Here is a 26,337-nt window from a genome sequence, read left to right on the forward strand (position 1 = left end):
TTTAATCGCTGGGAAGTTCCGCAGCCCAGTTTGCAAAGTGAGTGGAAAGCTCGGGGCAGAGTCAGTTTGTAATCACTGCCTGGTGTGCGTAATGCAAATCTACCCTGTTCACCAACACACTGACAGGAGCAAGCGATCGCAGCCACACATTCCGGTCCAGCTCAGCTCTTGGAGTAGATCTCTCCGCCCCGGAACGCAGAGTGATTCTGCGGAAGGTTCCGGAGGTGGGGTGGGGGGTGGGAAACGTTTGCTTATTTTCGATTCCCCGCAACTCAATTCAGTCTGGGAAACGCGGCTGGGATTATAACAAGGTCTCTGAGATTCTCGATCAACTAGATTCAGACAACGCTGTGAAGCTGAAGAGGTAAGAACCCCTTCTCTTAGTTTCGACAACTTGCAAAGCTTGTCAGGGCGATTTTAACCCTTCCTCTGGCTGAACGCAAAGGTTTCTCTCGACGGTTTAAACAGATGTGTCGTACGTTACAGGTTTACGACCTCACCTGCCCGGGTGACACCTCAAAGTGAGTCACCAAAAAAAAAGGGAAATTGCTGAACCAGGGAATGTCGCATCTGAACAAGCGGACAGTCTGAACCGACTGAGCAGCAGGAACGTTACTGAGGCTGCAGACTGGGCTGTATTGAGGTTAGATTAAAACGCGCTGTGCCTTAAAGCTTCACCTTCTGTTTATCTAGGTGGGGAGAGATGCTGTGACAATGGGTAAAATCCTGGCCAGACTGCCTCTAACACAGGGCTTGTCGAAGGTGATTTTTTTTTTATTAATGGAATGGCTGAGCTTGAAATGGTTAAATTTTAAATCCAAACCCGCAACAGAAAGCTCAACTACAGGAGGCAGGGAGAGGCGTTCTCCCAGTCCAGTGAATTACACCTCACCCACTGCAGAAAGTAATAAAATGTAACGGAACAGGATCGGGGTCGGACAGAGTGGATCCTGGACGGGGATCAGGGTCAGACAGAGTGGATCCTGGACTGGGATCAGGGTCAGACAGACTGGATCCTGGACTGGGATCAGGGTCAGACAGAGTGGGTCCTGGACTGGGATCAGGGTCAGACAGAGTGGATCCTGGACTGGGATCAGGATCAGACAGAGTGGATCCTGGACTGGGATCGAGATCAGACAGACTGGATCCTGGACTGGGATCAGGATTAGGTAGACTGGATCCTGGACTGGGATCAGGCAGTGGATCCTGGACTAGGATCGGGATCAGACAGACTGGATCCTGGACTGGGATCAGGATCGGGATTGGACAGACTGGATCCGGGACTGGGATCAGGATCAGACAGAGTGGATCCTGGACTATGATCTGGATTAGACTGAGTGGATCCCAGACTGAGATCTGGGTTAGACTGAGTTTCGATGTGGAGATGCCGGCATTGGACTGGGGTAAACTCAGTAAGAAGTCTCACAACAACAGGTTAAAGTCCAAAAGTAGCAAACACCACTAACTTTCCGAGCGCTGCTCCTTTGTCAGGTGAGTGGGAGTTCTGTTCACAAACAGGGCATATAAAGACACAAACTCAATTTTACAGAATAATGATTGGAATGTGAGCCTTTACAGCTAATCAAGTCTTAACTCCACTCACATTGTCTGTACTTTTAATACTTGATTAGCTTTGAAGACTCACATTCCAATCATTAGTCTGTAAATTGAGTTTGTGTCTTTATATGCCCTGTTTGAGGACAGAACTCCCACTCACCTGATGAAGGACCAGCGCTCCGAAAGCTAGTGGTGTTTGCTACCAAATAAACCTGCTGGACTTTAACCTGGTGTTGTGAGACTTCTTACAATGTTAGACTGAGTTTAACAGTTATCGAGAATTAGAGAAATAGAGAGTCGTTGCTATCAGTATTGGAGTAGCACCGTCCATTCAGCCCCTCGGTCTTGTCTTGAGCTCATACTGTACCGTTTACACCCTTGACCTTGTCAGCTAGTCGCATCCAACTGATCTGTACCTCATTACCCGACATCAATCTCATTCCAGCTGCACAAAGCAGCCACATCCTTTTGCTTTCAGCAATTCTGGGATGTGTAGGTTAGCGGGATTAGTGGATAACTGTATAGGGGTGTGGGGATAGGGCCTGGGTGGGATTGTGGTCGGTGCAGACTCGATGGGCCGAAGGGCCTCTTTCTGCCCTGTAGGGTTCCATGTTCTATGTTCTATGTTTGTAATTCATTCACTTGTTAAACACTAGGAACTAAAGGAGGTGGTACTTCTGGAGATGATTCTGAGAAATCATTTCAACATGGCAACAATTGGTCAGCACAGCATCATGAAACTAATTCATCTTCATTTTGAACCATGTGAGAAATTGGACTGGCTGGGACCCATTTCTCACTCGTGGCATAATTACACGCCAACATTCAACCTCCTTGTTGAAATTAGTGTTGTTTTGCCCTGGTTTCACACCCAGAAACTTGAGATTGTTGTTGATGCTTCACTATTTCTGAAGTTTCTGGAAATCATAACAAATCAAATGTAATACTCAACTTTTTCTTGAAGAGTAATTATGCAGATGAACTTTGAATGGCCGCGTTAGCAGTGTTTCCATAAGGAGACAAAAAGCTTTCCATACATGATAACGAACGTTGTTTTTTGAAATTTCTGAAGAGCACTTGAAGGATTGTACAAATCTTTCAGCTAATCCATTGGTCGACTGGTGATAAGGTGCAGATTTTACATCTGAACACCATTTACTTTGAAATATTCCTCAAACTCTTGTGAAGTAAGCTGTGAACCATTATCATTAACAATCTGTTCCGGTTTACTAAATCTTTCAAAGATTTCATCAAGTTTTTCAATTCTGTGTTCAGGTGCAGTAGATCTCATGAAAATAACTTGTGGCCACTTTGAATGTGCATCAGTTATGATGAAGAACATGTAACCCTCAAACAGACCAGCAAAATCTGAACGCAATCATTGCTATAGCATTTTAAAACCATTCCCTAGGAAGTATTTCTTACTTATGCACAGGACTGACACTGTCCCATTTCTTCTTCAATAAAAGCATCCAGATCTGGCCACCAAAAATAACTTGCTAATTCCTTCATCTGGATAGACCAGGATATCCTTCATGAGGCGTTCAAGACCTTTTCAATGCAGACTGGGGAATGAATATTTAGATTCCCACAATAGACACCCACCTTTCATCGGCAATTCAGACTTTCTTGACATACGAATGATTTCAAATTAGGATGGGTACGATACATTCCAGCTATCATTCCTTTCAATACTATATCCATCACCCTCCCCATCATGGGATCATTTCTGGTATGTCTGTGAACTTAAGAAGCTCTCACAGGCAAATGATCTATTTGCAAAAAATAAAGAATATTAGCAAAGCCAGTTGGTAGTATCTGCTCAATAGGTAAAGGTAAGCATGATGAAGTAAGGTAAAGACTATTTATTAGTCACAAGTAAGGCTTACATTAACACTGCAATGAAGTTACTGTGAAATTCCCTGAGTTGCCACAGTCTGTGCCTGTTTGGGTCAATGCATCTAACCAGCGCAACTTTAAGAGTGTGGGAAGAAACCGAGCACCCGGAAGAAACCCACACAGACATGGGGAGAACATGCAGGCTCTGCACAGACAATGACCCAAGCAGGGAACTGAACCCGGGTCCCTAACGCTGTGAGATAGCAGTGCTAACCGCTGTGCCACTGTTCTGCCCCCAGTGCATCATTCTGCTTGATGATATTTTATACCATTGGAGTGTGCAGATAAGATCAGTGACCATCTTTGCATTTGGCTAGCAGCTAATGACAGTGTGGCTTTGTACAGCTCAAAGGTAGTAATGAAATATCGACGATCAGTCAATAATGTGAAATGATAACAATATAAATAATGATGAAACCTTCATACGCCAAAAATTATATTCAGTGCTGCTTTTTCTAGCTGAGCACGGTTAGATTCGAGGGGGATTGAATATAAAAGTAGGGAGGTCTTGCTGCAGCTGTATAGGGCATTGGTGAGGCCGCAGCTGGAGTACTGTGTGCAGTTTTGGGCGCCGTACTTACGCAAGGATATTTTGGCCTTGGAGAGAGTGCAGAGGAGGTTTACTAGGCTGATACCGGAGTTCAGGGGGTTGAGCTATGAGGAGAGGCTGAATAAACTAGGCTTGTACTCGTTAGAGTTTAGAAGAATGAGGGGAGATCTCATTGAGACGTGTAAGATGATGAATGGGATGGATAGGATAGAGTTGGAGAGACTCTTCCCGCTCAGAAAGGACAGTAGGACTAGGGGGCACAGCCTCAAGATAAAGGGGAGGCGGTTTAGAACGGAGTTGAGGAGGAACTTCTTCACTCAAAGGGTGGTGAATCTCTGGAATTCTCTGCCAGTTGAGGTGGTGGAGGCTGCCTCGCTAAATATTTTTAAGACGCGGGTTGATGGGTTCTTGATAAGAGAGGGGATTAAGCGTTATGGGGAGAGGGCGGGAATGTGGAACTGAGCCACGACAGATCAGCCATGATCTTATTGAATGGCGGGGCAGGCTCGAAGGGCTGGATGGCCTACTCCTGCTCCTATTTCTTATGTTCTTATGATTCAGCAGTAGTCAGAGTATCTGAAGAAAAGCTATTGGCCATTCTTCTCTCGAAGGCAGAACATGTGAAATACTACCCCTACTCCACAAGGGGAAGCTTCACAAGCAAGCAGTAATGGTTTTAAGCCTTGGATTAAAATGAAACAATACTTCAGACATCTGCAGAGCATCCTTGACATCCTTGTATGCTTTTTCACATTCTGTTGTTCAGTGCCATGACTGTTTCACACACAATAATTTATGTAGTGGCTTCAGTAATGTAACTAAGCAAGGAACACATCTGCCATAATAATTTACTAATCTGAGAAAGGGCCTTAATTGTGTCACATTCATCAGAAGTGGCGCTTCTAAGATAGCGTCAAGATTTTTAGTTGTTTTGTGTAGGCCTTTGCTATCAATAATGTAACCCAAATATTGGACTGAAGCCTGAAAAATGTCATACTTTCCTTTCTTGATATGCAGACCACGTGCTTGAAGATGTTTCAATTTCTCTTCTAAATTATTCAAATGCTGCTCTTTACTGGACCTGTAATTAGAATATCATCCGGCATTTATGCATTCTTGTTCCTACTTGTGGCTAATCTCCCTATCAGACCCCATTGTCCCAGGACTATCTTTATCTAGAATATCATCCGGGTGACATTGTACACCAGAGAGATCACTAAAAATTGATCTTTGGAATAAGGCTGGCTGCAGATGTTATTCCAAAAGGCACTCTTTTATAATAAAAAATACTTTTATGAGTTATGATGGTAAACAATGGGTGAGAATCAGCAGCTATATTCATCTGTAAAAATACTTGTGAAAGATCAATCTTGCTGAATTTCTGCCCACCTGATAATCCAGCTAACGAAGCTTCAATTATAGAAATATTGATTAGCACCCACACTGGATTTATTATTGTTTTAAAATCACCACAAATACAAATTGAACCATCTGGTTTCATGACAGGTACGATGGTGGTAGCCCAGTCACTCATTGTAACTGGCTCTAACACATCAGTGTTACTGAATTGTATTAATCCTTCTTCGACCTTGGGGCAAATTGCATATGGCACTGTTCTTGTTTTGAACCTTTTTGAGGACATCAGAAATGGTGACCACCATGACAACCATTATTGGAAAAACCCATCTGGTTCACTAATGTCCTTTAGGGAAGGAAATCTGCCGTCCTTACCCAGTCTGACCTACATGTGACTCCAGAGCCACAGCAATGTTGTTGATTCTCAACTGCCCTCTGAAATGGCCTAGCAAGATACTCAGTTCAAGGGCAATTAAGGATGGACAATAAATGCTGGCTTGGGCAGTGATGCCCACATCCCATGAGTCAAGTGGCTTCATGTTTTCTTGACAAAAATAGGAACATGGGGGGGCACAGGAAAATAGGCAAGCTGGAGCTCAGGAATATAGGCTTATGTATGGGCCATTCAACCCCCTTGCTTTAACATTCACCTGGACAGACCTGAAACATCGCCCAGCTGGGTTGTGATACTGACAGTTGGACCATAGACAGGCCCCGTGGTGTGCTGCTCAGCCATTGGCTTTTAAGGGATGTGATTAATTAAGAGGCTATTTGTGTGTCCAATGTTGGTGGGTGGAAGGCCCAATCAGAGGGCCAACAGCCCCACAGGGAAAGGTGGGCGCTGCTGAGGCAGAAAGGAGATTATGAGGACACCTCAGCCAGGAGCCTCTCACACCTCACTGCATTAATACGTTGCCATACCAGGGCCTTGGAAACAAAGTCAAGTCTGACTTTGATCCCTGAGCTCACTCCCTCTTTTGGGTAAGAATGCAGTACGATGATCTTAAAGATCATTTTGGTCTGGATGAGGGGAACATCATCTCAAATTTTGTTGATGATACAAATGTAGAGATCTTGCCAGGCAGAGAACGTCTTCAAATACGATTGCTTTAGTAGTATGAACGGATAGACACGCTACTGTGTGGTTTATTGTTGATAGTTGTAAGGGGGAAAAATAAGGAATGGGAATGTACAATGTGGTGTTTTATGCCTTGGAGATATGCAAAGATGATGCACCATTGTTTCTGTGTTTAACAGGAGTTAAAGGAGAGGTCCACTGTAATGTCCCAACTATGTTAGATGATGCAGGTTTTAAAAAAGAAAAAGAAAAGGCTGTTGTTTGCACACGTGGATTCACTGTAACAACAAGGTTTATTGAGGAGCTGCTCTCCACACTGCATAGAATGCAGAACTGAAAATAAAAGCAGCAGCCTCTGAGCAAACCCTATAACATTGCCATAAAATCATATGATCAGCTCTGAAAGCAACCTGCAACCCTTTTAAATATATAATATCAGTTCTCTCATGTTTATAGCAGCTTGCTTCAATCTAGTTTCATTCTTCGAAATGACCAAACCCAGGGTTAACAAATCATACACAGTATTCAAATAATGATAAAACATTTGTACAAAATATCGAAGGTTTGATCAAAGAGAAGGATGTTAAGGGAGGGATTTCCAGAACTTTTAGGGGCCTAGCTGCCAATGACAGTGCATTTAAAACACTTTCCAAACCCATGATCTCTACTATCTACCAGGACAGGAGCAGCAGATACCTGGGAACACCATCAGCTGCAAGTTCCCCTCCAAGTCACCATCCTGACTTTGAAATATCCATAGAATCCCTAGAGTGTAGAAGGAGGCCATGTGGCCCATCGAGCCTGCACTGACAACAATCCCACCCAGGCGCGCCACATATTTACCTTGAAAGTCCCCCTGAAGCCATGAGGCAATTTATCATGGCCAGTCCACCTAACCCGCACATCTTTGGACTGTGGGAAGAAACCGGAGCACCCGGAGGAAACCCATGCAGACATGGGGGAGAACATGCAGACTCCACACAGACAGTGGCCCAAACAGGAATTGAACCCAGGTCCCTGGTGCTGTGAAGCAGCAGTGCAAGTCTCTGTGCTACCTTGCCGCCCCTAAAGGGGGAGGTGAGGTCAGGGAGGGATTTGAACAGGAGGGTGATTTTAAATTCAGAGGTACCTCAGCAAGAAAGAAGCCTGGAGAAAGATCACTGATGAAACGTAGCAAATCTGTGTATATTTTCTGGTTGAAAGAGAGTGGCTGTGGTGACTGATTTACCTATTTTGTTCCAGTTAAAGAATACCCAACTATGATGAGGAGTGCGTGGAACGCGCTGATTGCAACCTGCCGGAACGTTCTCTGTCTACGGCTTATCCTCGGCCTTGCTTGCTCAGCACAGAAGCTGCCAGGAAAAGATCTGAACCTTGTGCAAGCTCTTTACAATCAGCTGACACCCCAGGACCTGACAGCCATGCCAGATGGAACTGAAATCACTGGGTTTCTCATGAAGGATACACCAAGGAGGTATCTAAAGGGGTGGGACTGTCGTTATTCCAGACTAATCGCCGGGATGGTGGGATTTTCCTATGAGGAGATCTTAAGGAGGCTGAGGCAGAATTCTTTAGAGCTTAGAAGAACGAGAAGGCGGCACAGTAGCACAGTGGTTAGCACTGCCGCCTCACAGTGCCAGGGACCCAGGTTCGATTCCGGCCTCGGGTCACTGTCTGTGTGGAGTCTACACATTCTCCCTGTGTCTATGTGGGTTTCCTCCGGTTGCTCCGGTTTCCTTCCACAGTCCAAGGATGTGCAGGCGGCTGGATATAGCACTTGGGGGTGAATGGGATCAAAGGTTATGGGGAAAAAGCAGGATTAGGCTATTGAGTTGGATGATCAGCCATGATCGTAATGAATGGCGGAGCAAGCTCGAAGGGACAAATGGCCTACTCCTGCTTCTATGTTTTGATGGGTTAGGTGGATTGGCCATGCTAAATTCTCCAGTGCCCAAAGATGTGTCAATTAGGAGGATTAGTGGGGTTACAGTGACAAGGCCTGGGTGGGATAGTCTGTTGGAGAGTTGGTGCAGACTTGATGGGCTGAATGGCCTCCTTTTCCACTTTAGGGATTCTATGAACATAGAACATAGAACATTACAGCGCAGAACAGGCCCTTCGGCCCACGATGTTGCGCCGACCAGTTACAAAAACAATGACCCACTAGCCTATACCAATCCCTTTTCGTCCATAAACCTATCCAGAGATCTCTTAAACGCCCCCAAACTAGACGCATTTACAACTGCAGCAGGCAGGGCATTCCAATCCCTCACCACCCGCTGGGTAAAGAACCTACCCCTGACATCCGTCCTGTAGCTACCCCCCCTTAATTTAAAGCCATGCCCCCTCGTGCTAGCTTTCTCCATCCGAGGAAAAAGGCTATCACTATCCACCCTATCTAAACCTCTAATCATCTTATATGTTTCAATAAGGTCCCCTCTTAGCCGCCTTCTTTCCAACGAAAACAACCCTAAATCCCTCAGTCTCTCCTCATAGGACCTCCCCACCATACCAGGCAACATCCTAGTAAACCTCCTCTGCACCCTCTCCAACGCCTCCACATCCTTCTTGTAATGCGGGGACCAGAACTGCACACAGTACTCCAAGTGCGGCCGCACTAGAGTAGTGTACAGTTGCAACATGACGCTGCGACTCCTAAATTCAATCCCCCTACCAATAAACGCCAAGACACCGTACGCCTTCTTAACAACCTTATCTACTTGATTCCCAACTTTCAGGGATCTATGTACACATACACCTAGATCCCTCTGTTCATCCACACTATTCAAAGTCCTCCCGTTAGCCCTATACTCGACACATCTGTTGCTCCTACCAAAGTGAATTACCTCACACTTCTCCGCATTAAATTCCATCCGCCACCTCTCGGCCCAGCTCTGCAACCAATCTAAGTCTCCCTGCAGACTATGACACCCTTCCTCACAATCTACCACACCTCCAACTTTGGTGTCATCAGCAAATTTACTAATCCACCCAACTATACCCTCATCCAGATCATTAATAAAAATTACAAACAACAGTGGCCCCAAAACAGATCCCTGAGGCACACCACTCGTAACTGAACTCCATGATGAATATTTACCATCAACCACCACCCTCTGTCTCCTATCTGATAGCCAATTCCTGATCCAACTTCCTAGATTACCCACAATCCCATACATCTGCATTTTCTGCAGAAGCCTACCATGGTGAACCTTATCGAACGCCTTACTAAAATCCATATATACCACGTCAACTGCCTTGCCCCCATCCACCTCTTTGGTCACCTTCTCAAAAAACTCAATAAGGTTAGTAAGGCACGACCTACCCGCTACAAAACCATGCTGACTATCTCCAATCAATTCATTACACTCCAAATAACTATAAATCCTATCCCTAATAATTTTTTCTAAAACCTTGCCCACAACAGAAGTAAGACTCACCGGTCTATAATTCCCGGCAAAGTCTCTGTTCCCCTTCTTAAACAATGGGACAACATTCGCTATCCTCCAATCCTCCGGGACTACACCAGAGACCAATGACGACCTGAAGATCAGAGCCAGAGGCTCTGCAATCACCTCTCTAGCCTCCCAGAGAATCCTAGGGTAGATCCCATCCGGACCAGGGGACTTATCTATTTTCAGCCCCTCAAGAATTTCCAGCACATCCCCCTTATCAACCGTAATACTGTCTATTTTACACCCCTGCAACCCAATGTCCTCCTCAGCTATATTCATGTCCCCCTGCGTGAACACCGAAGAGAAATATTGGTTCAATACTTCTCCAATCTCCTCCGGTTCCACACACAACTTCCCCCTGCTGTCTGTAACTGGCCCTAATCTTGCCCTGACCAACGTTCTGTTCTTGACATACCTATAGAACGCCTTAGGATTCTCCTTAATCCTATCAGCCAAAGTCTTCTCATGTCCTCTTTTAGCCCTTCTCAACTCACTCTTCAACTCCCTCCTAACCAATCTAAAGCTTTCTAGTGCACTATCTGAGCCCTCCAATCTCATCCGAACATAAGCCTCCTTTTTCTTTTTAACCATCGACTCAACTCTTTTAGTGCACCACGGTTCCCTAGATCTACCAAATCCTCCATGCGATGAGAGGTCATCTCATTCAAATGTACAAAATTCTTACAGGACTTGGCAGGGTAGATGTAGGAAGGATGTTTCTCCCTGGCTGGGGGGGGGTTGGGGGGGGGGGTGCAGGAGTCAAGGGGCAGAATTTCAGAATTAAAACGGAGATAAGGAGGAATTTCTTGCCAGGGATGGTGATGAATCTTTGGAATTCTCTACCGGGGCTGTGGAGGCTCAGGCAATGAATATGTTCGAGACAGAGTTTGATAGATTTCTAGATATTAAAGATCTTCAGGGATATGGGGATAGAGCGGGAAAATGGTCTGAAGTTAAATATCAGGCATGATCTAATTGAATGGCTGAAGAGGGGCTGAATGGCCTACTCCTCCTCCTATCCCCTATCCTTTGTGTCCATTGAGGATTGGTGGGCTGGTCTATGTACAGCCTGAGACTGGAAGCCAGCTGAATCAGAGTAAATCGAATTGCATGGCACAGAGAGAGGCCATTCTGTCCATTGTGCTCTGTGCTGGCTCTTCGGAAGATCTATCTAGCCAGGTCCAATCCCATCTCTCCCCAGATCCATGCAAATTGTTTTTTCTTTGACATTATTCATCCAATTCTCTTTTGAAAGTTATTATTGAACCTACTTCCAGTGCTCATTGGTAATACATTCCAGATTGTGATGATCGGCTGTGTAAAAACAATTCTCCTCAGTTCCTTTTCTGAGTTCTTTAGACTGTCGGTTTAAATCTGGCTCTCTCTGGTTACCGACCGTCCAGCCAATGGAAACAGTTTCTCTTCATTTACTCTATCAAAACCCCTCATGATTGTGAAAGTCTCGACTCAATCTCTCTCTTAACCATCTCTGCTCGAAGGAGATCAGTCCCAGCCTCTCCCTGTCACTGCACATTAACAAAGCCCCTACCACCTTTCTCATAAACTAGTGTAACAAATAGATCAAAGTGTATTTTTTTGTCAAGTCCAACAGTGAGCTCGAGGGGCTGGGAGTGGGTATTGGGGAGGGGGCTGGTGGCGGTCAATGGGGAGGGGGACAGGGGATGGGGGAAGAGGAGAAGGCTAGGGGCTAGGCCTTGAACAAAATGTGAAATCAACAGGAATAATCAAACAGCTGGAGGAACAATCTCTCTCTATCCAATCGAATATAGTGACCAGTTTCTCCAGAGACACTGTTGGAATAATAGAAATAAAGGGCCCGGGAACAACTCTCACACAATACGTGCCAAAGTACCTCACATTTGGAATTTGGAATTCTCACATTAGTTTATCAGATATACCTGCACTCCCCACCCTGACTCATTCACCTTGTTTACCCCTCAGTCTCACACCATTCTCCATCCGTACACTAATTGCCCCCTCCCATGTCCTAGCCATATACCCCCACCTCCCACTCCCATGTCTCCATCCATATACCGCCCAGCTCCCCCTCCTATATCTCCAACCATATACCCCCCAGCTCCCCCTCCTATATCTCCAACCATATACCCCCCCACCTCCCTCTCCCATGTGTCAATCCATAAACCGCACCCCCCACCTCCCTCTCCCATGTCTCCATGCTGATCCTAGCCACCTCCCTCTTCCTTCAGAAGCCCTACATTCTCCATTCAGAGTCCTGTCATCACTCTTTTCCCAAACCCTCCTTCACTCTCTTCCCAGGCCCTCTTGGTGCAGCACAGTGGCACAGTGATTAGCACCATTGCGTCACAGTGCCAGAGACCAGAGTTTGATTCCCGGCTTAAGTCACTGTATGTGCTGAGTGTGCATGTTCTCCCCGTGTCTGTATGGGTTTCCTTTGGGTGCTCCAGTTTCCTCCCACAGTCTGAAAGACATGCTGATTAGGAGCATTGACCTGAACAGGTGCCGGAATGTGGTGACTAGGGGAATTTCACAGTAACTTCACTGCAGTGTTAATGTAAGCCTTACTTGTGACCAATAAATAAACTTTAATAAAAAATCTTCCTCACTCTCTCTCTCACTCTCTCAGTCCCTCCCTCACACTCTCAGTCTCTCCCTCACTCTCTCAGTCTCTCCCTCACTCTCTCAGTCTTTCTTTCACACTCTCAGTCCCTCCCTCACTCTCTCAGTCTTTCTTTCACTCTCTCAGTCCCTCCCTCACACTCTCAGCCCCTCTCTCCCTCTCTCAGTCTCTCTCTCACTCTCTCAGTCTCTCTCTCACTCTCTCAGTCCCTCTCTCACTCTCTCAGCCCCTCTCTCACTCTCTCAGTCCCTCTCTCACTCTCTCAGTCCCTCCCTCACTCTCTCAGTCCCTCCCTCACTCTCTCAGCCCCTCTCTCACACTCTCAGCCCCTCCCTCACACTCTCAGTCTCTCCCTCACTCTCTCAGTCTTTCTTTCACTCTCTCAGTCCCTCTCTCACACTCTCAGCCCCTCTCTCACTCTCTCAGCCTCTCTCTCACTCTCTCAGTCCCTCTCTCACTCTCTCAGCCTCTCTCTCACTCTCTCAGTCCCTCCTTCACTCTCTTCGTCCCTTTCTCACTCTCTCAGCCCCTCTCTCACTCTCTCAGTCCCTCCTTCACTCTCTCCGTCCCTTTCTCACTCTCTCAGCCCCTCCCTCACTCTCTCCGTCCCTTTCTCACTCTCTCAGTCCCTCCCTCACTCTCTCCGTCCCTTTCTCACTCTCTCAGTCCCTCCCTCACTCTCTCCGTCCCTTTCTCACTCTCTCAGCCCCTCTCTCACTCTCTCAGTCCCTCCTTCACTCTCTCCGTCCCTTTCTCACTCTCTCAGCCCCTCCCTCACTCTCTCTGTCCCTTTCTCACTCTCTCAGTCCCTCCCTCACTCTCTCCGTCCCTTTCTCACTCTCTCAGTCCCTCCCTCACTCTCTCCGTCCCTTTCTCACTCTCTCAGCCCCTCCCTCACTCTCTCCGTCCCTTTCTCACTCTCTCAGCCCCTCCCTCACTCTCTCCGTCCCTTTCTCACACTCTCAGCCCCTCTCTCACTCTCTCCGTCCCTTTCTCACTCTCTCAGCCCCTCTCTCACTCTCTCAGCCCCTCCCTCACTCTCTCCGTCCCTTTCTCACTCTCTCAGTCCCTCCTTCACTCTCTCCGTCCCTTTCTCACTCTCTCAGCCCCTCCCTCACTCTCTCAGTCCCTCTCTCACGCTCTCAGCCTCTCTCTCACTCTCTCAGTCCCTCTCTCACTCTCTCAGCCCCTCTCTCACTCTCTCAGTCCATCTCTTAGTCCCTCCCTCACTCTCTCAGTCCCTTTCTCACTCTCTCAGCCCCTCCCGCACTCTCTCAGTCCCTCTCTTAGTCCCTCCCTCACTCTCTCAGTCCCTCCCTCACTCTCTCAGTCCCTCCGTCACTCTCTCAGTCCCTCTCGCACTCTTGGAGACCATCTCCCCCTCCACTCACCTTGCAGAGATTGTTGTGAGATTTAATCGGTTTTAATTATAAATCAGCGATTACCATCTTGGGTAGACCCACATGGTTATCCAGGTCCATTTCTGAGTCAGCATCTGGAGAAGATCATTCCTACATTCTTTCCTATTTAATGTGGTTTTCTTCCTTGAAGATACTATTTTGTTGTGGAGGAGGAGAACACTCCGGTCACAGTGAGGGTTACTCCATGTGAAGCGCCTCTACAGTGGACACTCACTCTTCAGGAACTTGACGACACGTCCAGTGGTGACGGATCAGGTGAGGGAAAGACCGATGGCAGCTGAATTTTTATCTCCCAATCTCTGTAATCTCTTCTAGCCCTAAACATCAGTGCTGTTCCCACAGTGCCGCTGTCCCAGTGCTGCTCCCCCAGAGCTGCCCCTCCAGTGCTGCCCCTCCAGTGCTGCTCCCCCAGAGCTGCCCCTCCAGTGCTGTTCCCTCAGTGCTGCTCCCTCAGTGCTGTTCCCCCAGTGCTGTTCCCTCAGTGCTGCTCCCTCAGTGCTGCCCCTCCAGTGCTGCCCCTCCAGTGCTGCCCCTCCAGTGCTGCTCCCCCAGAGCTGCCCCTCCAGTGCTGTTCCCTCAGTGCTGCTCCCTCAGTGCTGCTCCCTCAGTGCTGCCCCTCCAGTGCTGCCCCTCCAGTGCTGCCCCTCCAGTGCTGTTCCCCAGTGCTGCCCCTCCAGTGCTGCTCCCTCAGTGCTGCCCCTCCAGTGCTGCTCCCTCAGTGCTGCTCCCCCAGTGCTGCCCCTCCAGTGCTGCTCCCTCAGTGCTGCCCCTCCAGTGCTGCTCCCTCAGTGCTGTTCCCTCAGTGCTGCCCCTCCAGTGCTGCCCCTCCAGTGCTGTTCCCCAGTGCTGCCCCTCCAGTGCTGCTCCCTCAGTGCTGCTCCCCCAGTGCTGCCCCTCCAGTGCTGCTCCCTCCAGTGCTGCTCCCTCAGTGCTGCTCCCTCAGTGCTGCTCCCTCAGTGCTGCCCCTCCAGTGCTGCCCCTCCAGTGCTGTTCCCCAGTGCTGCCCCTCCAGTGCTGCTCCCTCCAGTGCTGCTCCCTCCAGTGCTGCTCCCTCAGTGCTGCTCCCTCAGTGCTGTTCCCCCAGTGCTGCTCCCTCAGTGCTGCCCCTCCAGTGCTGCCCCTCCAGTGCTGCTCCCTCAGTGCTGTTCCCCCAGTGCTGTTCCCTCAGTGCTGCTCCCCCAGTGCTGCCCCTCCAGTGCTGCTCCCTCAGTGCTGCCCCTCCAGTGCTGCTCCCTCAGTGCTGCTCCCTCAGTGCTGCCCCTCCAGTGCTGCCCCTCCAGTGCTGTTCCCCAGTGCTGCCCCTCCAGTGCTGCTCCCTCCAGTGCTGCTCCCTCAGTGCTGCTCCCTCAGTGCTGTTCCCTCAGTGCTGCTCCCCCAGTGCTGCTCCCTCAGTGCTGTTCCCTCAGTGCTGCTCCCTCAGTGCTGCTCCCTCAGTGCTGCCCCTCCAGTGCTGTTCCCCAGTGCTGCCCCTCCAGTGCTGCCCCTCCAGTGCTGCTCCCTCCAGTGCTGCTCCCTCAGTGCTGCTCCCTCAGTGCTGCCCCTCCAGTGCTGCCCCTCCAGTGCTGCTCCCTCAGTGCTGCTCCCCCAGTGCTGCTCCCTCAGTGCTGCCCCTCCAGTGCTGTTCCCCAGTGCTGCCCCTCCAGTGCTGCCCCTCCAGTGCTGCTCCCTCAGTGCTGTTCCCTCAGTGCTGCTCCCTCAGTGCTGTTCCCTCAGTGCTGTTCCCTCAGTGCTGTCCCCTCAGTGCTGCTCCCTCCAGTGCTGTTCCCTCAGTGCTGTTCCCTCAGTGCTGCTCCCTCAGTGCTGCTCCCTCAGTGCTGTTCCCTCAGTGCTGCTCCCTCCAGTGCTGTTCCCTCAGTGCTGTTCCCTCAGTGCTGTCCCCTCAGTGCTGTCCCCTCAGTGCTGTTCCCTCAGTGCTGCTCCCTCCAGTGCTGTTCCCTCAGTGCTGTCCCCTCAGTGCTGTCCCCTCAGTGCTGTCCCCTCAGTGCTGCTCCCTCAGTGCTGCCCCTCCAGTGCTGCCCCTCCAGTGCTGTTCCCCAGTGCTGCCCCTCCAGTGCTGCTCCCTCAGTGCTGCCCCTCCAGTGCTGCCCCTCCAGTGCTGCTCCCTCCAGTGCTGCTCCCTCAGTGCTGCCCCTCCAGTGCTGCTCCCTCAGTGCTGCCCCTCCAGTGCTGCCCCTCCAGTGCTGCTCCCTCAGTGCTGCTCCCTCAGTGCTGCCCCTCCAGTGCTGCCCCTCCAGTGCTGTTCCCCAGTGCTGCCCCTCCAGTGCTGCTCCCTCAGTGCTGCTCCCCCAGTGCTGCCCCTCCAGTGCTGCTCCCTCAGTGCTGCTCCCTCAGTGCTGCTCCCTCAGTGCTGTTCCCTCAGTGCTGTTCCCTCAGTGCTGTTCCCTCAGTGCTGCTCCCTCAGTGCTGCTCCCTCAGTGCTGTTCCCTCAGTGCTGCTCCCTCAGTGCTGTTCCCTCAGTGCTGCTCCCTCCAGTGCTGTTCCCTCAGTGCTGTCCCCTCAGTGCTGTTCCCTCAGTGCTGTTCCCTCAGTGCTGTTCCCTCAGTGCTGTTCCCTCAGTGCTGTTCCCTCCAGTGCTGTTCCCTCAGTGCTGTTCCCTCAGTGCTGTTCCCTCAGTGCTGTCCCCTCAGTGCTGTTCCCTCAGTGCTGCTCCCTCCAGTGCTGTTCCCTCAGTGCTGTCCCCTCAGTGCTGCTCCCTCAGTGCTGCTCCCCCAGTGCTGCTCCCCCAGTGCTGTTCCCCCAGTGCTGCCCCTTCAGTGCTGCCGCTCCAGTATTGATCCCCTGTGCTGTTCCCTCAGTGCTGCCCTCCAGTGCTGTCACCCAGTGCGGCTCCCCAGTACTGCTCTCCAAGTGCTATTCCTCCAGTGCCACTGTTCCAGTGCTGTTCCTCCAATGCTGCCCCTCCAGTGCTGTATGTCCTGTGCTGTTCCCCCAGTGTTGCCATTTAAGTGCTGCCCCTCCAGTGCTGTTCCTCAGTGCTGTTCCCCCAGTGCTGCCCCTCCATTGCTGTTCCCCCAGTCTGCTCCCCCCATGCTGCTCCCCAGTGTGTTTCTCCTGTGCTGCCCCTCCAGTGCTGCTCCCTCCAGTGCTGCTCCCTCAGTGCTGCTCCCTCAGTGCTGCCCCTCCAGCGCTGCCCCTCCAGTGCTGCTCCCTCAGTGCTGCTCCCTCAGTGCTGCTCCCTCAGTGCTGCTCCCCCAGTGCTGCTCCCTCAGTGCTGCCCCTCCAGTGCTGTTCCCCAGTGCTGCCCCTCCAGTGCTGCCCCTCCAGTGCTGCTCCCTCAGTGCTGTTCCCTCAGTGCTGCTCCCTCAGTGCTGTTCCCTCAGTGCTGTTCCCTCAGTGCTGTCCCCTCAGTGCTGCTCCCTCCAGTGCTGTTCCCTCAGTGCTGTTCCCTCAGTGCTGCTCCCTCAGTGCTGTTCCCTCAGTGCTGCTCCCTCCAGTGCTGTTCCCTCAGTGCTGTTCCCTCAGTGCTGTCCCCTCAGTGCTGTCCCCTCAGTGCTGCTCCCTCAGTGCTGTTCCCTCAGTGCTGCTCCCTCCAGTGCTGTTCCCTCAGTGCTGTCCCCTCAGTGCTGTCCCCTCAGTGCTGTTCCCTCAGTGCTGCTCCCTCAGTGCTGCCCCTCCAGTGCTGCCCCTCCAGTGCTGTTCCCCAGTGCTGCCCCTCCAGTGCTGCTCCCTCAGTGCTGCCCCTCCAGTGCTGCCCCTCCAGTGCTGCTCCCTCCAGTGCTGCTCCCTCAGTGCTGCCCCTCCAGTGCTGCTCCCTCAGTGCTGCCCCTCCAGTGCTGCCCCTCCAGTGCTGCTCCCTCAGTGCTGCTCCCTCAGTGCTGCTCCCTCAGTGCTGCCCCTCCAGTGCTGTTCCCCAGTGCTGCCCCTCCAGTGCTGCTCCCTCAGTGCTGCTCCCCCAGTGCTGCCCCTCCAGTGCTGCTCCCTCAGTGCTGCTCCCTCAGTGCTGTTCCCTCAGTGCTGTTCCCTCCAGTGCTGTTCCCTCAGTGCTGTTCCCTCAGTGCTGCTCCCTCAGTGCTGTTCCCTCAGTGCTGTTCCCTCAGTGCTGCTCCCTCAGTGCTGTTCCCTCAGTGCTGTTCCCTCAGTGCTGCTCCCTCCAGTGCTGTTCCCTCAGTGCTGTCCCCTCAGTGCTGTTCCCTCAGTGCTGTTCCCTCAGTGCTGTTCCCTCAGTGCTGCTCCCTCAGTGCTGTTCCCTCAGTGCTGTTCCCTCCAGTGCTGTTCCCTCAGTGCTGCTCCCTCAGTGCTGTTCCCTCAGTGCTGTTCCCTCAGTGCTGCTTCCTCAGTGCTGTCCCCTCAGTGCTGTTCCCTCAGTGCTGCTCCCTCCAGTGCTGTTCCCTCAGTGCTGTCCCCTCAGTGCTGCTCCCTCAGTGCTGCTCCCCCAGTGCTGCTCCCCCAGTGCTGTTCCCCCAGTGCTGCCCCTTCAGTGCTGCCGCTCCAGTATTGATACCCTGTGCTGTTCCCTCAGTGCTGCCCTCCAGTGCTGTCACCCAGTGCGGCTCCCCAGTACTGCTCTCCAAGTGCTATTCCTCCAGTGCCACTGTTCCAGTGCTGTTCCTCCAATGCTGCCCCTCCAGTGCTGTATGTCCTGTGCTGTTCCCCCAGTGTTGCCATTTAAGTGCTGCCCCTCCAGTGCTGCTCCTCCAGTGCTGTTCCTCAGTGCTGTTCCCCCAGTGCTGCCCCTCCATTGCTGTTCCCCCAGTCTGCTCCCCCCATGCTGCTCCCCAGTGTGTTTCTCCTGTGCTGTGGCTCCAGTGGTGCTCCCCAGTGCTGTTCCCCCAGTGGTGTTGCCCAGTGCTGTTCCCCCAGTGCTGTTCCCCCAGTGGTGTTGCCCAGTGCTGCTCCCTCAGTGCTGTTACCCCAGTGCTACTCCCCACTTGCTGCTCCCCAGTGCTGTTCCCCCGTGCTCCTCCCCAGTGTGTTTCCCCTGTGCTCTCCCTCCAGCGCTGTTTCCCTACTGCTGCTTTCCCAATGCTGTTCCCCAATGCTGTTCTCCAGTGCTGCCCCTCCAGTGCAGTCCCTCCACTGCTGCTCCCCCAATGCAGTGGGACTGAGAGACACTGGGACTGAGTGACACTGGGAATGAGTGACACAGGAGGTCAGAGACACTGGGACTGAGTGACACTGGGAGTGAGTGACACTGGGACTGAGTGACACTGGGAGTGAGTGACACCGGGAGTGAGTGACACTGGGAGTGAGTGACACTGGGAGTGAGTGACACCGGGAGTGAGTGACACTGGGAGTGAGTGACACTGGGAGTGAGTGACACTGGGAATGACTGACACTGGGAGTGAGTGACACCGGGAGTGAGTGACACTGGGAGTGAGTGACACTGGGAGTGAGTGACACTGGGAATGACCGACACTGGGAGTGAGTGACACTGGGAGTGAGTGACACTGGGAATGACCGACACTGGGAGTGAGTGACACTGGGAGTGAGTGGCACTGAGGGCGAGTAACACTGGGATTGAGTAATACAGGGTTTGAGTAACACTGGGAGTGAGTGACACTGGGAATGACAGGCACTGGGATTGTTGGGGCAATCAGACAGAATGAAACACACAGGAGAGTAGAGGGTTCAGGATGACAGCTGGAAAGCTGAAGAAACACAGATGTCCATGTCCGGTTTATAACAATTCCACAGAAACGTGTCGTTCATGATGTTTATCTAACAGCTTTTTGAAAGTCTGGTTCCTTTTGGAACTGCTCTGAATCTGGAACATTGCCACATGCCCAACCTGACATCAACACCATGCATTGCTGCAGATTACAATCTGTAAATCCATTAGAATTGCAAAAACAAGGAGTGAAATCATTACCTTGTGGCCACATCAAAGCAGAAAGAGTGAGATTTCCAAACTGACTTTAAGAGCAGAAAGTAAAAGGCAAACGGAAAAACCTCCCGCTCTAAAACAAAAATGTATTTCCAAGCTGATCAAGGGATTAAACTGATTGTGAATGATTGCTTAATGAGTCTTTAATCTCTTACATTCTGTTTATCCTCAAACCGAAGTGTCTCGGTGAGGGCGAACGTGTTGGTGCAGCAGCTGTAGGAGATATTTAAGATCACAATCTGGTGTTTTTTCAATTTGTTTTTGCAGCAAACCACTTTTACGAAATGGGAATCCCCCACGACCTACGTCACATGGAACGTGTAATGAAATATGATCTTTCCACTCTGTACTAACATTATGCAGTGTTTTAAACACCAGGGGTCTGTTCCAGATCCATTTTTCTATTCATTCAGGTCATTTCCCTGCACACAGGAAGTTGGTGTTGATATTTTGCCAACTCCTCTCGTCAACCCAAACATTCAAAATCAGACAATACACTAATTTACTGTGGGTTGACCATGGCCTAGTGGTATAATCATTAATGTAGCTCATGTTCCAGTGGACCTGGGTTTGAATCCCGCCACAACAGATGGTGAAATTTGAATTTAGTAAAAAATATCTTGAATTACTGATGACCATGAAACCATTGTTGGAAAAGTCCATCTGCTTCACTAATGTCCTTTCGGGAAGGAAATCTGCCATCCTTACCTGGTCTGGTCTACTCCAGAGCCACAGCAACGTGGTTGACTCTCAACTGCAACTAGGGATGGACGATAAGCCAGAGACGTCCATGTCTGTGAAATCCACAGAAAATTGATTGCTATTTATTTTAAGATGCACCTTTGGAATGTGGAGCTCACCAGAGGGGGATAGATAGAGTGGACGTTCAGAGATTATTTCCTTGGGTAGATGTAGCTGTTACTAGGGGGCATAACTATAAGATTCAGGGTGAGCGATATCAGAGGGATGTCCGAGGTAGGTTCTTTACTCAGAGAGTGGTTGGGGTGTGGAATGGACTGCCCGCTGTGATAGTGGAGTCGGACACTTTAGGAACTTTCAAGCGGTTATTGGATAGGCACATGGAGCACACCAGAATGATAGGGAGTGGGATAGCTAGATCTTGATTTCGGACAAAGCTCGGCTCAACATTGAGAGCCGAAGGGACTGTACTGTGCTGTACTGTTCTATGCTCTATGCTGCTTTTAGGCTGAATCTTAATAGGGCAGACACCAATTATCACTGTTACCATTTCATCAATAAACCTCCCTGGGATATAAATTCATAAGATATAGGAGCAGCATTGATTCTGCTCCGCCATTCGACCCTGGCTGATATTCTCCTCATCCCCATCTTCCTGCCTTCTTCCCAAAACCCTTCAACACATTACCATTTAAAAAAATCTGCCTAACTCCCCCTTAAATGTACTCACTGTCCCAGCATCCATTGCAATTTAGGGTAGTGAATTCCACAGATTCACAACCTTTTGGGGGTAGTTTTTCCTCAACTCTGTTTTAAATTTGCTGCCCCTTATCCTAAGACGATGACATCTTGTCCTAGAATGTCCTACGTGTCACATCACTACACTGCATCCAGTGAAGTCTGTGGTTAATGTGTCGATTATCCTTCCTCATGTACAGCCGTAACTTTAAAAAGGTTAAAAGTCTCAATGGTTTTCCAGTTTTTCATCCCATTTTGAAATGGGCACAGTAGGAAGTCGCAGAGCACCAGGTTAAAGTCCAACAGGTTTATTTGGTAGCACGAGCTTTCGGAGCACTGCTCCTTCATCAGGTGAGTCAGGTGAATACTTGTGTCACCAACTAAACCTGTTGAACTTTAACCTGGTGTTGTGCCTACCCCAGTCCAACGCTGGCATCTCCACATTTTGAAATTGAGTCAACCGCAAAGTATTTTGCTACACACTGGTGAAAAACATTGAGTTAGATTGTGAGATAATGACGATGTCCAAACTCTGAAGTTACAGCCTGCCTTCACGGCAGGATATTTGAGACAGGCAGAATCCAGGACTAACCGATCTACAGTACCTGCTGCTAGAGTCACAGTCCACTGTAGGGATTTATTGTGCATCTAAACACACACCTCTCTCATCATTCTTATCGTTTCCTTTCATAAAGTGCACACAAGTCTTCATCAGAAATCCTCATGCTTGTGATGTCTGAGAGGTTCTCATTGTCATACTGCCTTTTACAAAATGTGCTGCTACTGTACAGGGCACTGGTGAGGCCGCAACTGGAGTACTGTGTGCAGTTTTGGTCCCCTTATTTGCAAAAGGATATGTTGGCCTTAGAGGGAGTGCAAAGAAGGTTCACCAGGCTGATACCAGAGATGAGGGGGTTAGCTTATGAGGAGAGATTAAATAGACTGGGTCTGTACTCGTTGGAGTTTAGAAGGCTGAGGGGGGAACTTATAGAGACTTACAAGATAATGAAGGGGATAGATAGGGTAGAGGTAGAGAGATTCTTTCTGCTTAGAAAGGAAACCAGAACTAGAGGGCACAGCCTCAAAATAAGAGGGGGGGGGGTGCAGTTTAGAACGGAGTTGAGGAGGAACTTCTTCACTCAAAGGGTGGTGAGTCTCTGGAATTCTCTGTCTATTGAAGTGGTGGAGGCTACTTTGTTGAATATATTTAAGTCACGGGTATTAGATTTCTGATAGACAGGGGAATTAAGGGTTATGAGGAGAAGGTGGGAAAGTGGAACTGATCCATTTCAGATCAGCCATGATCTTGATAAATGGCGGGGCAGGCTCGAAGGGCTAGATGGCCTAGTCCTGCTCCTATTTCTTATGTACTTATGTTCTTATTTCTGATAGACAGGGGAATTAAGGGTTATGGGGAGAAGGCGGGAAAGTGGAATTAATCCACCTCAGATCAGCCATGATCTTATTGAATGGCGGGGCAGGCTCGAAGGGCTAGATGGCCTACTCCTGCTCCTATTTCTTATGTTCATATGTTCTTGTGTTCTTACTTGCAATGTTAAAAGGACGCTGCAGCAAGGTAATGGAAACACACTGCCCAAGCGTTATTTCTCGTCCAGTAAAACCTCTTTTTATCATCTTTAACTGAATTTCAATAGAAGTGTGAAGCTGCACTAATGTACAAAAAGTGATGCCAGAAATATTATCATTCTTGCTCCCATAAAGACTGCACATCTGCTGGACTTGTTGACTGATGCAGGTAGTCTTTGTCCTGGGGAAGTGTCTGTGTTATTGATTCGATCTGAGTCGACACTAATGAAGGGAGTGGTGCGAGCCACCTGCAGTGGTTTCAGACTTGCAGCTTTGCTTCTGACTCTGTGAGTCAGAAACTCATGGGTTCAAGGCCCATGTCATCACATGGCATCCCTTGGGCAATGTCAAGACACTTCAGGCTTCGATAGGAAGTAAAGGACAAGCACATCTTCTAGTTCCAATTCCAGTTTCTTCACTGCTTGTTGTTGAACATTATACTGTTCCTTACTGGCCCTAATAGATTTCAAGAACAAAGTACAACACAGCAACAGGTCCTTTGACCCTCCAAGTCTGTGCTGATCATGATGTCCTAACTAAACTAGAAAAGAAACCTTCTGCCCTTACTCAATCCGTATCCCTTTATTCCCTCCATATTCCCTCCATATTCAGTAGTAGTTAGTGGTATATTTATCAGTGTCACAAATAAGGCCTACGTTAACACTGCAATGAAGTTACTGTGAAATTCCCCTAGTCGCCACACTCCGGTATGTCTTTCAGACTGTGGGAGGAAACCGGAGCACCCGGAGGAAACCCACGCAGACACAAGGAGAACGTGCAGACTCCGCACAGCCAGTGACCCAAGCCTGGAATTAAACCCGGGTCCCTAGCACTATGGAGCAGCGGTGCTAACCACCGTGCCGGTATTCATGTACCCATCCAGATGCCTCTTAAATGTTGCTAATGTGCCTGCTTCCACCGTCCCCTCTGGCAGTGCATTCCAGGCATCCACTACTCTCTGCATGAAAATCTTCCCCTGCGCATCTTCCTTAAACTTTCCCGCTCTCGCCTTGAACCTGTGTCCCCTTGTAATCGACAATTCCATCCTGGAAAAAATCCTCTGACTATCCACCCTGTCTGTGCCTCTCATAATTTTATAAACCCCTATCAGATCTTCCCTCAGCGTCCGTCTTTCCAGTGAAAGCAATCCGAGCTTCCCAGCTACTTCCACCTTTTTTTCAGTGCTTGTCTACTTAATTTTTTTCCCCCTAGCTTTGATACAGCTGGACCTTTAGATTAGGGTCACAAACCTTTTCTTCATTTTTGATGGGTGGGTTTCGAACCTACAATCTTCTGATGCAGAGGGAAGAGCAGACAACTGATCCACTGTTGACATGTCTGTTTAGCCTTGTTATTTTTTTCTTTTAACAGGCGAACAAGAACCTTTCAATCTACAGAAGGACCCCAAGGTCACTCTTCAAGGACAGAGTGGGGAGCTGTTTCGTTATCAAGGAAACGATGTTGAATCTTACGGCATTGCTGATAGTCCGGCTGGCATCTACAGACTGGAACTTGTGTCCATCGAGAAGGACTCCATTTTCAACGCCTACGCCACAACTACCCCAGAGTCTGACCAACCGTACCCCAAACTGCCCGGTGACTCCCGGTTAGGCCTGACGTTCGTGGGACGCACTAGTGTTTCTCTGGTGTGGAAGCCAAGCCCAGCTATGTCTCAGTTCAAGCAGCCCACGGCCTACTGCGTGGTGGTTAATAAGGAGCATAACTTCAAAAGCCTGTGCGCCGTCGAGGCTAAACTTAACGAGGCTGAACTTTTCAGGAAGGTACAGCGGTCGGAGCTGGATAGGGGACGGTCGAAGCCTCCAGGCCATGACCATGTGGTCAGTCGCCCAATGGTCAGACGTCAGTTGACGAAACCTTCAGCTGGACAGCTGGCAGGCATTCAGAAAACCTGCACCGGGGGCAAAAACATCTTCACTGTTTCGCGGCTAAAGCCTGGCACCCAGTATTACTTTGATGTTTTCATTTTGAATCTCCTAACCAACATGAGTTCAGCGTACATCGGCACGTTTGTGAGGACCAGGGAGGAGGTGAAGCGGAAAGTCCAGGAGCTGGAAGGCGGGAAGGTGACGGAGATTTTTCTCAAGCGCGGGGGTTCCAAGTACCTGCAGTTCAAGCCAGTTTCCTCTCATCTCTCAGTGGTGGTCTCCCTCCAGTCCTGCTACCGTACGGCCCACGTCCAGGTGAGGCAGAACAGAAAGATCGTGGCGTCCCAGATTGTGGAGGGGGTTAAACATTTCCAACTCGTGGGCAAGCCTAAAGCCCGGTATCTACTCCGCCTGAAGGCTGGTAAAGGAGGGAGGGCCTTGTTGAGAGTTCACGTCACCACTCACCCCAGCAAGCAGCCGTTCCCAATTCTCCCCCGCGACGCCAGGCTGAAAGTGTTTGACCGGCTGCGGGCCTGCTCTTCCCTGACTGTGGCCTGGCTCGCCACACAGCAGATGAACAAATACTGCGTGTACAGGAAGCCGGTGATGGGCCAGGATAGGTCCGGGGAGCTGCAAAACCACTGCCTCGACCCAATGACAAGGAGCAAGTCCGAGAAGGTGAGCTGCCAATACTTCCGTAGCTCAGACCCGCGGAGGGCGGTGATGACGGAACGTGTGGAGGGCCTGGAGCCTGGGCAAAGCTACCAACTCGATGTCTATGTGATAGGCCAGGGCAGACACTCAGTGAAGTACCAGAGCAAGGTAGTTAGAACAAGGAAGACATGTTGAAATGTGAGGAAGACTTCACCCTATGCACCTTCTTCACCCTTCCCGTCATGTGGAGATGTTGGCGTTGGACTGGGGTGGGCACAGTAAGAAGTCTCACAACACCCGGTTAAAGTCCAACAGGTTTATTTGGAATCACGAGCTTTTGGAGCGCTGCTCCTTCCTCCAAGCTTTGGAGAACCGCTGGGTAGGGTGGGGGTGGAGACCTGGCCTCCCGCTTACCTCGTCTTCCCTCCCGCTCATCAGTGCTCGGGTGGTGACCTTTCACTTTCGGTTACGCCCCCTGAGGATCCTCTGGTTGGGAAAAGAGAGACGGATATTGTGAGCAAACGTGTGAAGTTAGCTCAGAAGGCGACTGTGGCCATCCCTCTCACTCACACAAATCTCAACAAGCACAGTGTTTCCAAGGAGGTGTGTTCAACAGTCACCTAGTTCACTTTGTAAAGAGTTTACAGAAAATAAATATACAATTAATTTAAAAAGGGCCAGATTCTGGAGCTGTGTACAATGTGAGTTGACGTTTTATTGAGAACCTTACTTTTTTTTGCTTACCTTTGGATCTGGTTTATTATCTCCAGCACAGCGCTAAAATAATAAATCGACTGTGTTTTTATTTGCACTGAGATGTGGGGTTATCCTTCACTTCTTGTCTCCGATTGTCAGAGCTGAGGGGTTATACCCTTGGGGCAGCACAGTAGTTAGCATTTCTGCCTCAGAGTGCCGGGACCCGGGTTCGATTCCCGGCTTGAGTCTCTATCGTGTCTGCGTGGGTTTCTCCCGGGTGCTCCAGTTTCCTCCCACATTCCGAAAGACATGCTGTT

The 26,337-nt window shown here is 49.9% G+C and overlaps 1 protein-coding gene across 2 annotated transcripts; it reads left to right on the forward strand.

Annotated features, from left to right (window-relative positions):
* LOC145351685 (protein NDNF-like) lies at positions 1–25,994 on the forward strand. 2 transcript variants are annotated; one of them, XM_080201256.1, is made up of 4 exons: positions 1–364; positions 7,683–7,914; positions 14,067–14,191; positions 24,156–25,994. In XM_080201256.1, the coding sequence occupies exons 2-4, from the start codon at positions 7,700–7,702 to the stop codon at positions 25,517–25,519; spliced, it is 1,704 nt and encodes a 567-aa protein (XP_080057382.1). In that variant the 5' UTR covers positions 1–364; positions 7,683–7,699; the 3' UTR covers positions 25,520–25,994. The 2 variants fall into 2 exon arrangements, with proteins under 2 accessions (XP_080057382.1, XP_080057383.1); XM_080201257.1 differs by lacking the exon at positions 1–364 and adding an exon at positions 602–643.
* The last annotated feature ends 343 nt before the right edge of the window (positions 25,995–26,337 follow it).

Source organism: Carcharhinus amblyrhynchos, chromosome 13, assembly GCF_965287045.1.
Source record: "Carcharhinus amblyrhynchos chromosome 13, sCarAmb.v2.hapA, whole genome shotgun sequence".
NCBI classification, from domain to species: Eukaryota; Metazoa; Chordata; class Chondrichthyes; order Carcharhiniformes; family Carcharhinidae; genus Carcharhinus; species Carcharhinus amblyrhynchos.

What these genes read in the sequence shown, in the direction of transcription:
- LOC145351685 (XM_080201256.1), top strand. Translation starts at nt 7,700, where the DNA reads ATGATGAGGAGTGCGTGGAACGCGCTGATTGCAACCTGCCGGAACGTT. An exon ending in ATGAAGGATACACCAAGGAG is followed by an intron (nt 7,915 to 14,066) that starts GTATCTAAAGGG and finishes TCTTCCTTGAAG; the next exon opens with ATACTATTTTGTTGTGGAGG. An exon ending in GTCCAGTGGTGACGGATCAG is followed by an intron (nt 14,192 to 24,155) that starts GTGAGGGAAAGA and finishes TTCTTTTAACAG; the next exon opens with GCGAACAAGAACCTTTCAAT.